Source organism: Microtus pennsylvanicus, chromosome 21 (genome assembly GCF_037038515.1).
Source record: "Microtus pennsylvanicus isolate mMicPen1 chromosome 21, mMicPen1.hap1, whole genome shotgun sequence".
Classification (NCBI taxonomy): domain Eukaryota; kingdom Metazoa; phylum Chordata; class Mammalia; order Rodentia; family Cricetidae; genus Microtus; species Microtus pennsylvanicus.
Window position 1 is genome coordinate 10,730,758 of NC_134599.1, and position 13,846 is coordinate 10,744,603.

General features: G+C 37.8%; 1 protein-coding gene across 1 annotated transcript in view; it reads left to right on the forward strand.

Moving 5' to 3' along the window:
• Positions 1 to 13,846, forward strand: part of Tax1bp1 (Tax1 binding protein 1) — a 52,283-nt gene that overhangs the window by 11,949 nt on the left and 26,488 nt on the right. Inside the window, exons 3-5 of the mRNA XM_075955700.1 lie at positions 2,002 to 2,104; positions 7,962 to 8,149; positions 11,849 to 12,007. Of these exons, the coding sequence (XP_075811815.1) occupies positions 2,002 to 2,104; positions 7,962 to 8,149; positions 11,849 to 12,007 (450 nt within the window). The remainder of the gene's footprint in view (positions 1 to 2,001; positions 2,105 to 7,961; positions 8,150 to 11,848; positions 12,008 to 13,846) is intronic.

The window sequence follows — 13,846 nt, forward strand, 5'->3', positions numbered from 1 at the left end:
GTTCTCTTTCTCCCTCTTGTGTCTGTCTGTGGTACTGCATGTTCTCGGTTGCAACGGGCTGTTGAACAGTCCTTTTCCCACAGTGCTGAGGCACCCAAAGTATCCTGGTTTGTCAGTACCAAGTTAGGTGAGGCCCAGACTTGCACAGTCCATCACAAAGTCAAAATGTTAGGTGCATGTCCCACCCTTTCCCGACCCCTGCAGTTGTGCCTACTGAGGGGAAAGACCTCTGTGGTTGTTAGAAAACAATTCTTTTTTTGTTCTGCAGCGTGGCTATTCTTGAACTTTAGCTCGCCTGCAGTGCTTGATTTTGTAATGAGCGTTTGGAGTCCTCTCAAAGGATTTTCTGGATTATGCCCTGTTAATCTCTGGCTGCCTGGGAGCAGAGTGTGGCTGTTAAGTCTCCTCCGTGTTACTGCACTTTGACTTTCACTCACTGGGTAAAGGGTGATTTTTGAAACAGTTTGTGTTTTTTTCAGTGAAGACAGAAGAAGAACCATTTTTGTTCTGTCTTATTTAATTCTGTCAGGAATTAAATACTCATCATGCCAGTATTTGAAGGAAAGAGGTGGAGTTTCAAAAGTTATAAAGAGCCCTCTATTCTGTCAGGAAAAGAGTGAGGAGCACGTCAGTGGTTAAGAGCTTGGAACTTTAAGTTCAGATTCAGTTAGCTCTCATTAATAGAACACAGCTCAATTTTATTTTGTCTGTAAACTGAGGTTAATCAAAATCATAGGACGTGGGGTTGGTGAAGATAGCTCATAAAATAACACCAAGGTAGGCAGCCTGAGTTCAGTCCCCAGAAGGAAAGATGTTTGGTGGTATGTGTACACAAGCGCATTTGTGTATACAGACACACATCCATACACTACAGAGAGCCGAGGAAAATCCTAGAATATGTAATCTAAGGCTGTGTTGGATGTATAGTTTTATGTAATGTTGCTAACAATGTACTTGTTTTAAACTTATCTCTAATTATACTGTAAAATTTTTTAGAAGACATAATTTGAAATCTGTAGTGTATTTATTTAAGTTGAAAATATTACATGTATTTAATTTTATTATCTATTTGTTGTGTGTGTTACTGGATTATGTAAGGACATTTCTCATGAGTGCACAATGTGCTTTGAACATCTTTTCTTGTATACCTCCAGGCTGAAAATGTTGTTAGGTGAAAATATGTTATTAGTAGGTGGTGTAAATGATCTCTAAGAATGTAATTACTCCTTCTATCCAATATTTATAAATTGCTTTTAGGCAAAACTTGCGTAGGTGAGAGATCAGTGGATTTAAGTTGCAGGAAAGTGTCTACATTAAAAAAAAAAAAACAAGAAAAGCAAACAACAAGAACAGAGCCCCAAATAGAACCTAAATATGAGGTATAAAGCAATAAGTTATTAAAAGTCCACAGGGTGGGGGCTAGGAAGATGGCTTAATCAGTAAATTGCCATAGTTGACCTGAATTTGGATCCTTAGCACCCATGTCATAAAGCTGGGTCTACATGTCTGTAATCCCTATGTTGGGCAGACAGAGACAAAAGGACATCTAGGGTTTGCTGACCAGCTAGTTTAGCCAAATTGGTGAGCTTCAGGATCAGCGAGAGACTGGTGGAGAGCAATTGAGGAAGACACTCAACATTGACCTCTGGCCTCTCTATGCTTACATATACACCTCTGCACACACAGCACTCACACAAATCTACTGTGTCTAGTGGCATAAATATTTTAAATAAAACAGAAGACTTTGTGTGTGTATGTGAATTGTCTTGGAGAAATTAGATAGCACTTTGCATTTGAATATATAGTAGAAACGTCATTCAATTTATGTAAATTGTTGCAGCTTTAGGTCACAGTTTAATAAATCAAAATTGGACACACCTGTTAACAACTAGATTTGTAAGCGTTAAATACATATTTTAACTTTAGGATGTAATACAAATGCTGTATCTAGCTAATATTAAGATATTTACTCAAATCCCATGTTAAATTTTTCTCCTTTAGGTTGGCTGGAGTACTGCTCGTGATTATTACACATTTTTATGGTCTCCTATGCCTGAACATTATGTGGAAGGATCAACTGTCAATTGTGTACTCGCATTTCAAGGTAAGAGCTAAAAACTGAAGGGCTTGATCAAGCTAGCTGCCTGTATTATTGTTGTTTGTTTCAGGAGTGTCTAAATGAGAGTCTTTGTTGAGTGAAAATCAGGTGACTGTAAATACCAAATGTAGGGTACACAGTGTTTTCATAGCTACTCAGAATGCCTTTCTTTTTTAAATGAAGCAAACTTGGAATTTCTTAAGGAAAGGTTTTGATATATGTCTTAACTAGGGTTACCATTGCTGTGAAGAGACCATGGCCACGGCAACTCTTAAAAAGAAAACATGTAATGTGATGGCTTGCTTACAGTTAGAGGTTCAGTTCATCATGACAGAGAACATGGAGGCATGCAGGCAGGCATGGTGCATGGTTCTACATCTTACAGTCAACATGACGTTGACTGAATTGTTGCACTGAAGTCACCCTTGAGAAAAAAAGACCCCAGTGCCCACCCCACAATGACATACTTCCTCTAACAAGACCACACCTCTGTTGGGGGCCATTTTCTTTCAGATCACCACAATACAACACAATTTAAATGTAAGTGTTAAGAAGCAAAGGGAGATAAGAGGAAAGAAGTCTATATTCTCACACAAAAGCCAAGGATTGTGCACTTCTAGGGAAAAGTATCCACCAAGGATGAGGTTCAAGTTGCCCCAATAATCATTCATTTCTACTTTCAAAAGACCCTTTCATTTATTCCAGCTTTTGACTTGTCACTTGTATCCGTGAGGGACATAAAGCTAGCGTGCCCTTCTTTCAGGGCTGTTGTCTTCTTCTTTCTGGCTCCTTTGGGATTAGTAGTTCGTAGGAATGTGTATCCATGGCTTTAACAAGTCCACTATTGTGTTTACTAGCAGCAGCTTAGAAGAAAAGGAATATGACTTTATTTATGCACTGAGGAACAGTTCCTGAGAGACTTTCATCGTGGGTCCTTAGACCAAAGTTACTCTCAGTGAGAGTAAAAGGTTTTATTGTGCTATGATTGTGCTCTAGATGGACTATAGATAATAAATATGTACTGTGTGTCTCAAAAGATAGGATAAAAGGACTTATCTGTCTTTTCTATTGCTGTATTGTGAGCAAAGCAGCTTATACAATAGTTTATTTTGGGGGCTTACAGTTTCAGAGAGAGAGAGAGAGAGAGAGAGAGAGAGAGAGCGCCCATGATCATCATGTGTATAGAATGGTAGCAAGCATAGCACTGCAGCAGTCGCTGAGAACTGAGACAACACAAGGCAGAGAGAGCTGTTAGGAATGGCATGCCCGCAGTGACACAACTCCTCCAATAAAGTCACATTTCCTAATCCTTCCCAAATGGTTCTGTCAGTTGAAGACCAAACATGTAGATACATGAGCATACGGGGGTCATATTCAGACTACCAGAGTCACACACATACATGTATATTTGCGCATATATATATATATATACATACATACACATATACATATATATTTACACACATGCAGAGAAGGAGAAAGGGAATAGGAACGAATATTTGTTGGGTTTTTGCTGTAGCCAAGGCTAGCCATAGACTTGTGATCTTCCTGCTCAGCCTCTTGAGTGCTGCTGGGGTTTATAGGCATGTAACACCATGCCTGGCTAAACTGGAACTCAGATAAAAAATGTATGACATGGGCCTGCAATACTAGAACTTCACAGTTAAGTGGGAAGTGGAATCAGAAGTCAGAAACTTGAGCCCTGCCTCTAAAATACAAAGTGGAAGAAGAGAACCAACTCAAAACACACATTCACAGGCTTTTTTTTTTTTTTTTTTTTTTGCCCACAAAGTATAACATTTGTAGTATTAATAAAGACAAGACTTGGGTTCTCAACTGTTATTTAGGGGCTGGGAGTGTAGCCTAATGGTGATGTACTTAGCATGTACAAGACTCTGAGTTCAATGCTCCACACTTGCCATCAGTCAGAAACATGTTTATGTCTCTAGTTAACCTTTTTCTTTTTCTTTCTTTTTGGATTTTCGAGACAGGGTTTCTCCGTAGCTTTTTTTGGTTCCTGTCCTGAAACTAGCTCTTGTAGACCAGGCTGGCCTCAAACTCACAGAGATCCGCCTGCCTCTGCCTCCCGAGTGCTGGGACCAAAGTCGTGTGCCACCACCGCCCAGCCTCTAGTTAATCTTTTAATATATATATACTTTAAAAAAATTCTATGTAACATTTCAATTTATGAAATACTATTTTTGAAGATTTATTCATCTATTTATGTATATGAGCGCTCTGTCTTTATGCACACCTTTGTGCACACTAGAAGAGGAAATCTAATCCCATTATAGATGATTGTGAGCCTCCATGTGGCTTCTGGGAATTGAACTGAAGACCTCTGGAAGAGCATTCAAGTCCTCTTAACCGCTGAGCCATCTCTCCAGGCCCTATATATGGACTCTTTTAGATGATCAAATTTAAACACATGCTAGAGCTCGTTTTGTTACATTTCATTTTTTTTTCTTAAAAAATGTAAATTTATTTCTGTTTGATCTATCATCCTTACCCCCACCCTCCAACAGGGTTTCTCTGTGTAGACCTGGCTGCCTTAGAACTCAACTCTGTACACCAGGCTGGCCTCAAACTCAGAGATACACCTGCCTGGTGTGTACTACCACTGACTGACCCTCTGTCTTTACTGTGAATTTTTTTTTTAATTACTTAAGTGAATTTGTTCTAGTGGCTAATACATTTATTAGTGACTTAACAAATACGCCAAACACATCCAATTTATTTGTCTTTACCTGAAGACATTTTCTTGGATGCCAAGCACAGGAACAGTAAAGAAGTTTTACAAATTCAGTAGTGTTTTTAGTTTGAGTTTTATGTGTATTTTACTGAAGACTGATGTCACATTACAGATTGACTTATTTTTTTACTTGGTTGTACTTAAATTGTAGCACTGATTGAATACATTTATTTGAAATACTTTTAAAGAAGATTATTTTAGGTAGTTTTTTAAGTCATTATACAAGAATGTCATCTATATTGTAGGATTTTTCTTTTAAATTTTTTTTAAAAACCATTAAACTATGTTTGTGTGTGTATGTCTGTTGAAAACATGGAGCAGTCAGAAAACAACTTAGAGGAATTGATTCACTCCTAATATATGGGCATTGGGATTGAACTCAGGTTGCCAGGTTTGGTTGTCAGGCTTGGTGGATAGTACCTTTATTAACTGAGCCATGATTCTGGCCCTTTTTGTTTTAAAGGTTGATTTAATTTTCTGTGTATGGATGTTTTGCCTGCATATAGGTCTGTGTGTCCAGGTGAGTGATTGGTATCCAGAAACCAGAAGAAGAAGATATTGAATCTCATGTAACTGGAGTTAGAGATGTGGGGACTGGGAACTGAGTCCATGTTCTCTGCAGGAGCAGCAAGTGATTTTAGCCAGTTGCTGAGTTGGCAATACTTTTAATTACAGCACACATTTTATTTTGCTTAGGTATTAGCAGTGTTTCCATTGATGCTCCCTTCCTGCTGACCAACCCTAACCCCATATTGCATATATTTGTCAAATCTTAATCTTCTTGGTGTCTTGTCATCTTTGAGGATTACCCTTGAGTGTGTCTCATTTGGGATTAATTTGCTGTTTTCTCATGGTAATACAAAGATTACACATTATGGGGGAGGGTGTCATAGTCTCTGCATTGTGTCTGAGAGTGCTTATACACCTATTGCTGCTGGTGTTCATCAGATCATTCATCCCATCTGGACTCTGCTACCTTAAAGTTAGTAGTTTTCTCTTTGTAATGAAACAATGTTATAAAGTGAGCTACTTTAAAACTCTGAAAATATCTTGCTTCTCTTTATGTTTCAGCCACAAATTTCAGTATTCCTCAGTACATTTTTTATAAGAGCTATTATTGTGTTTACTAAGAAATGCACACAGTTTGTACCTTAATTAAAATTATGTTAGAGTTATCCTTTTCTGTGAGCTCATTTTTTTCTAAGAAATAGAGCCTGATACTAATTTTAAAGATTGTACTCTTTAAAGTAGTAAAGTAGTGGTTGAAATTGTTCTGGTGTTGGCCCTTAGAGCCTTCAGGTTGGGTGCCATTTTTTTTTTCCTGCTATGCCCTTTTATTCTTTCAAATCTGTTTTTGAGGGTCAGCAAGATGATGAAGCAGGTAAAGAATCTGATGGCTAAGTTTGCTTCCTGGGACTCACATGGTAGGAGAGAAGGGACTCCTGGAGGTTGTCCTCTGACCACCACACGCTCTTCACACAAATACATAAATGCAATTCAATTTTTTTTTCTTCCCCGAGATTGGGTTTCTCAGTAGCTTTGGAGCCTGTCTTGGAATTAGCTCTTGTAGAGCACGCTGGCCCCAAACTCTGCCTACTGAGTGCTGGAATGAAACGCTTGTGCCACCACCACCTGGCTAATTCAAATGTATTTTAAGGCCTACTTTTGCTAAAATTAAAGTGAAGTAAGTATAATATTAATGTATTTAAAAATTTTAGGACATAAATTAGTAGGTATAGATTTTAGATTTTGGGGTAGTTCCTGTGAATATACTCATCTATGTGTCTTCCTTTGTATAAGTCACTGTGAGTCTAGGATTCATTCATTCATGTCTACTATATTCACTTAAATATGCATCTGCCCCTCAGTGTATACATTTGTCGTCAGTGTTTTGGAGATCTAAGATAGAAGCGTGTACAAAGCTGGGTGTGGTGGCACGAGGAAGTATTTTCCAGCTATATGGGAAGCAGTGCAGAAGGATTATAAGTTTGAAGCCATGTCTTTACATATTTTTTTGAAGGATTTAGGATGTAACTCAGTGGTAAAGCACTTGCTTAGCTTGAGTGAGGCCCAGGTTCAATTTCTAATGCCCCCTAGCCTCCCTACTCTCAAAGGCGTGTACTTTGTAAATAGTAATGTAGAGTATAGAATTGAAGGTTTCTTTAGGTAAAAAGAAAAATTGTGTGATATTTAAAGAGATGAACATTAATTTTGAATTAGGACAGTCAAGCAAAATTTCAAAGGGAGGGTACAAATTGAAAAAGAAGAAACTAAGTATCAAACATGGTATTTTTCGTATAGTAATGTTATAAGCACATCTGTAGAGCTTAAAGAACTTAGACGGCTTCATTCATATCCTAAATAGAGCTCTGAAGTTGCAAATCTTATTTTTCTTGTGCTGCACCTATGGACTTTGTCGTTTCTTTTGCATTTACACAGTTCACATATGTAGCATATTCCTATAGTTAATATTTCTTTTTTTTTTTTACATCAATGAATGTCAAATTGAGGGAACATTTCTTAAATCCTGTATTCCTGAGTCCCATTCCCTATCCTTAGATTTTTTATTTGGTCTTCCTTTCTCCATCCAGCCTCTTTATCATTTTGAAATACAGATTTGACTCCTTTGAGTTGATTTTGCCATAATTAGGATATGGGAGAATGGCTGGAGAGATGGCTCAGTGGTTAAGAACACTTATTGCTCTTGCAGAAGACTCAGGTTTAGCTTCTAGTTCCCAAGTGGCAACTCACAACCATCTGTGTAATTCCAGTGCCTGTGGATCTGATGCTGCCTGACCTCTGCAGCTACCACCAATGCAGGTGGTACACAGACATACACACAGACAAAACACCCATACACACCAATAAAAACATGAATAAAAAGTAGATAAAGGGGAATGGGAATATATGCTTATATCTAAGAGATAAAACTTTGGAGTATGTTTGAGAAGAAAGAGTGTAGCTCAGACTGATACATTTGTGACTAGGACTCATTTTAAATGTTTATTATAATAGAATGAGATGAAAGTATTGTTAGTAAATAAACATTTTATAATATAATAATATATAATATAATAGTAAGTTTAATAATTTTTGTTACCCACCTCTTAGGATATTACCTTCCAAATGATGATGGAGAATTTTATCAGTTCTGTTACGTCACCCATAAGGGTGAAATTCGTGGAGCAAGTACTCCTTTCCAGTTTCGAGCTGCTTCTCCAGTTGAAGAGCTCCTCACTATGGAAGATGAAGGAAATTCTGATATGTTGGTGGTGACCACAAAAGCTGGCCTTCTTGAGGTGAGCACCTGCAGTGAGGCGTAGAGCTCGCCTTGACTGGCATTGTCAGACTTTTCAAGTTACGCCAATAGGGGCTACTAGAAGCAAATGTTTTAAAACTAAAATTACAAGTGAATACACATATAGAGGCCTGAAGTCATGGTTGACTCGTCCTCAGTCTCTCTCAAGCTTAACTTTTTGAGACAGGGGTTCCCATTGAACTTGGAGTTGGTGGGGCTAGTCTTTTGGTCCGATTCTTTTTGTGGTTCCGTAGGCATTGTCAGATGAGTAACAAGAAGGTTTAGGGCCTGAAGGTACCCTGTGATAGTAGCTAGTGTAGTAGGAAAGCCTTGGAGAGCTCTTAGACGAGGTCTCTCGTCCTGTTCCCTCTCCCTGGGCTTTCTTCAGGTGGCCTGAATCTTGTTTGATTGCTGAATTCTTCAGATTTAGGGATGGGACTGTCTGGGAGAGTGCAGTGAAGCAGTACATCCTACTATAACTCACATTTTGAAACAGTGCTGTTTCACTGGTTTAATGATGCCATACGTTTTAGTTTTTAAGTAACTACTAAGTAAGAATAAAATCCTTTTTAAGATCACATTTTCTACTTTATACCTGAAAGCTAGACTGCTGCTTAAAATAATGTGATTATTTTAGTCCCTTTATTATGAAAATAGCATTCTAGATTGGTTCACTATATTTTTTGTCAATTACATCTGCCTTTCATGTATTGCTAGTGATTGTTTTTTCTTTATAGACAGATGAATCTTTAAAAACAGATACCATATACTTTTGATTTTTTTCCTTGTTTACGTTTAAGAACTGAGAGTAGAAAAGGAAAGTCAAGAGGTTACTGTCACACACTGTCTTCCGTTGTCAGGCTTTCCCACGACAGTCCATCCAGGGGTTAAAAGGAGCCAGTGGTCTTTCACTGTGAATTCTTCATCTTCCTTGTCCTAGAAATTCCTCTCTTATCTAAATAAATGCAGTTTTTATAGGGTGCCGGAGATATTTTGTAGTGACCACTGCCTCTGATCAGGTTTTTAGCCTGGTATTTGAACACTAGTCAGGGTACTGACGTAAGCCCTGCTCTCTGAGTGCAGTTAGCATTAATACGTGGGTTTTGAGTACTTGTCAGACCACCCTTCTCTGAAGCCCAGCGTGTGAGGGGCATTTTGCTGCCTATGTCTCTGGAGAGTTTTCTCTAATTGGGACACAGCCCAGGTTTCTTGCACTTTTTCTTTGTTCCACAAAGGCTGTGCTGTAAAGAAAATTTTAATTGCTGCCTCTTGGGAAATGTTTCTGAGATAAAAATGGTTTTGTTTTCTGACAAGTCCTTTTAGGATTCTACATTAATTGATATCTTTAATGATTTTTTTGAACACTGTAAATTAAAAGTGATTAATGACAAATAGTCTTAGAACTTGTGAACCTGGATTGAATAATAGCCCCCCCAAAAAAAATATTTTAGGGGTCATAAGGGCTGTTGGACCAAGGGATATCTATTGGGTGATAAAATTATTGTAATTTTTTTAGCTCCAATCACAGGAGTGGTTGGAAAGGAGACTGCATTTATTACAGGTGCTTGCTCTGAGGTACTTAGGGGTGGAATGGCCAGAATTTTGTTTGGGACAGTTTAGCAAAATAAAATAAAATTACACAAACTAATGAATATAATACAAGCCAGATGTGGTGGCACGTTACATTATCTCTGTATTTCCAGCCTTTGGGAAGCAAAAGTGGGAGACAGAGATTTAGGCAAGCCTTTTTTGTTAACCTCTCCCAAAAGAATGAAATGAGAAACATAGTAGCATATTAGTGATGATTAGTGAATTCATTGTATGTGTTCTTAAAAAGATTTCAAAGTAGAAATTTGGGAGCAGAAAATAGATGTATGTAGTTTTTTTGTTTCCCATCCAAGTACTAACTGTACTTGACCCTCCTTAGTTTCTGAGACCAGAAGCGATCTGGAACATAAACAATTTGGGTACTTAAACCAAAAAAGAAAAAAAAAGCTGTTAGGGATTAAATCCAGGACTTTGACACATATTCGGCAATTTGTGGAACTCATATCTCCAGACCTAGTTTGTGTTAATTTTAGTTAATTTATACTCTTTAAATTTTTCCTGCTAAGTTTTCGTAAATCCTTCATGAAATGTTAAAAATTAATCACTGAAGAAGTTTGATTCTGATAATTTTTTTATTGTACTAGGTGAAGATGATCATAAATAATTTCTAATCTGCTAGAAAGTTTTGCATGGATTTAATGCCAAATTAATAATGGTATTAACCCTTAGGATTTATGTACTTGCTTGGTCTTAACTTTCCACTGGCTTATTGGATATCATATATTACAAATAATTTTCAATAGGTATAAAATTTGAGTGACTAAATAAACTTTTGCCTTTCTTTGAAAATTTCATACATTTATGTAATACGTTTGGATCAGATTCACCCACCACCATCTTTTCCCAGTTCTTCTTAATCCTTTGTCAGCTTTCCCACTTTGAGAACACTTATTCTGTGTATTTTAGTGTGGTATGTTGGTGCAAATGGAGTATTCTAAAGGATTTTTAGCAGTTTAGCTTTCATAAGTTATTTTAGATTTTAGTCACTTACATCTGTGATTCTATAACCCTGGAAAGCTTATTGTGGGGACTATTGGGGGAAAACATTTATCAGCTAAACACTTCCTTTGTAAATTCTTTTCTGAATCTCTATTTTTCTCTACTTAGAAGCAAACTTTTTTTTTTATAAGAAATATTAACCATCTTATGACATGTTAGGTCCTTTACTGTAGGTGGTGTTTGATGGAGTTTATATTTTCCTGAACCAAGTAGTTAGCAGCTGGAAGTTGGTATATTATTGTAGTCTTAATCTTTAAATTTGCATTTTTAACTCAAGCAGTTGTGGAGTGGGGGCTGTCTCTGCAGATCCACATGAGACAAGAAATGAATGCACTTCACCGTGACTCAGTAGCCCGTGTTAGTTCAAAATTCTAGACTAGTCTGACATCAGGCAGTTTATTTTAGGCATTTTTAAGTACAGCACCATTTTGGAAAAAAAAGTTTCCTGGTGACAATTGTCTCAATACCGTGTGCACAATAAAACTTAAAATGTGACTGCATTAAAACTCTTTTGCAAAGTACGTGTGACCTCTTCCATAAAGATGGATTCTGTAGTGTAAGGACCTGGGGGGAGGGCAGTATCTAGTGTGGTCTCATACACGTAGCTTTAGAGGTGACCAGGCTATAAAGTACGTATGACAATTCCTAAGTGTGGATTGTATTGACTGAGAAGCAAGTCTAAAGATAACGGTCTAGGGAGGAAGAGGCTGGGATAAACACCATAGTCTGGGAGATTGAGGTGTGACCTGGCTGTACAGGAGAGCACAAGTCACCAGGCTCTTAACTACATCTACTCTCGGCCTCTGTCTGGAAAGCGGTGTGCACCTCTTTGTTAAAGAGACAGCTCCGCGTGTTAGCATTCCTGGTTCTCCTAGTCTTAGCTGTGAGCACAAGGACTTTGTGCCGTCTACACAGTTGCCTGTGTTTGTATATCCGTAACTCCCACGTGTAAATTTTTCTACCAGAGCATAGCAGACTGAATGATATGTAGTAGGCAGAATACGAACATTGGTGAGTTCACTTTTAAAAGTAGGAAACTAAAATTGTAATATTTTATGATGAAAACTAATTTATTTGAGGTTTTTAAAACCAGCTGAAAATTGAGAAGACCATGAAAGAAAAGGAAGAACTGGTAAAGTTGATCGCTGTTCTTGAAAAAGAAACAGCACAGCTTCGAGAGCAAGTTGGAAGAATGGAGAGAGAGCTGAGCCATGAGAAAGGGCGATGTGAACAGCTGCAGGCTGAGCAGAAGGTTTGTTACACTGTTCCAAAAGGGAAGCAGTTGGGGCGACCGAAGATGAGATCTTGAAGAAAGTCACTGTGTATGGGTGTTTTGTCTGCACGTATGTCGCTGTACACCATGTGCATGCCTGGGGCCTTTGGAGGTCAGAATGGAGGGTCTGTCCTCTGGGGCTAGGAATAGATGAGTCTTCTGCAAGAGCAGCAAGTGCTCTGATGAGTTTTGAGTTTCTTGGTTTTTTTTTTTTTTTTTTTTTTTTTACTCAGTGACCCAGTCCTCGAACTCTTGAACATCATCCTCTTCCTTCCCAGTGCTAAGATTACAGGCATGAACAACCACGTCAGACTTCTTACAACCGTTTCTCAGTAGTTTACATCTAATTCTATATTTGCTAGATTTGAGGGGGGGTATGGGGTGTGAAAAATTCCTATAGGAATAATAAACACTAAATAAATGGAAGGTAGAATGAAAAAATTAAAATTACTCTCCAAATACCATAATTTAACTAGGAATGGTGGCACGTAGTCAGGAAGACTGAGTTCAGGACCAAGTTCACAACAGCATAAGCCACACAGTCAGAGCCTTAACTCCTAACACCCAAACAACACAAACAAGGCAGAACGCAGTAACCTGAGTAAAGTTCCTACTGTAAGAAAGGCTGTAAATTATCCTCCAAACAAAACCAAATACCCTACCTAGTTAAAATGGGCACTCTTATTTCTTGAACAAAGAAAAATGACTATGTAAAAAACTGGGGTTGAGTTTAAAACTGAAAACTATAGAAAGAGATGTAGCCACCTGGTCATTGGTTATGTAATATTCTCACAAAATAATTTTTAGTTGTAGAAAAAACTCCTAAAGATTATGATTATATGCATCACCATCTCAATGTTGTATCCAGTTGGATAGCCTCATGCCTATGGACAGGACTGAAACTTTTTTCAGTTGTGAGTTTCTTTATTGGACTTCTGGCTAACAAGGCTTAGTATTACTAACTTAGTCATTAGTCGGTGATTCTTATTCCTTTCCCACCCTCCTTCTTTTCCTCTCCCATCTGTTTCTTTGAGACGGGGTCTCTTATGTAAATCAGGCTGGTCTTAGGCTTGCTTATCTAACCTCAGCCTCCTGAGTGTTACCATTATAGGTATGTGCTGTCATGCACAGCTTTTAGAAAATGAAGAGACTTTGACTTTCCAGTTCTTTTAGTGTATAGTTTTTCATAGCAGCACCTTTGTGGACTTTGTTACACTTGACTCAAAATTTTATCAATTATCTAGGAGTGAAACTTAGAGGGCATACTTAATTGCCATAATTTATGTGATGAAGATGTTTTAAGCTTTAAAGTATCTGTTTAAAGTAGAAGGTTCTATTTTCATTTTTTATGTAGGTTGTAACAGCTTTGAATATTTCAGTCTTTTTGAATGAATCATACCTCAGAGAACATGAGGAGCAGTAGTTATATAGGCATGTGTTGTACTAGAATGGGTATTAAACTTGATAGTGTCATATGAGACCTGAATTGTCACTGACTTAATAAGTGTGAGATGTCAAACACAAAAGGAAATAATTAAAAATTTTAAATACAACTTTTGTTGCCTGCCCTCAGGTGGAGAAGTGACATCAAAAAAGAGTTCATGTAAAGCAGGGATGGAGAATATATGTTAATAATTGATAGTAGTAGTTCAGGCTGGACATGGTGGTGCACATCTACGATCTCAGGATCTCAGCACATGGGAAGCGGAAGTAGGAATATCAGAAGTTCAAGGCAGCTTCAGCTACATGACAACATGACATTATTTAAGAACAAAAACAACAAAAAGCTACAAAAACTTGGGAGCTGGTGAAATGGCT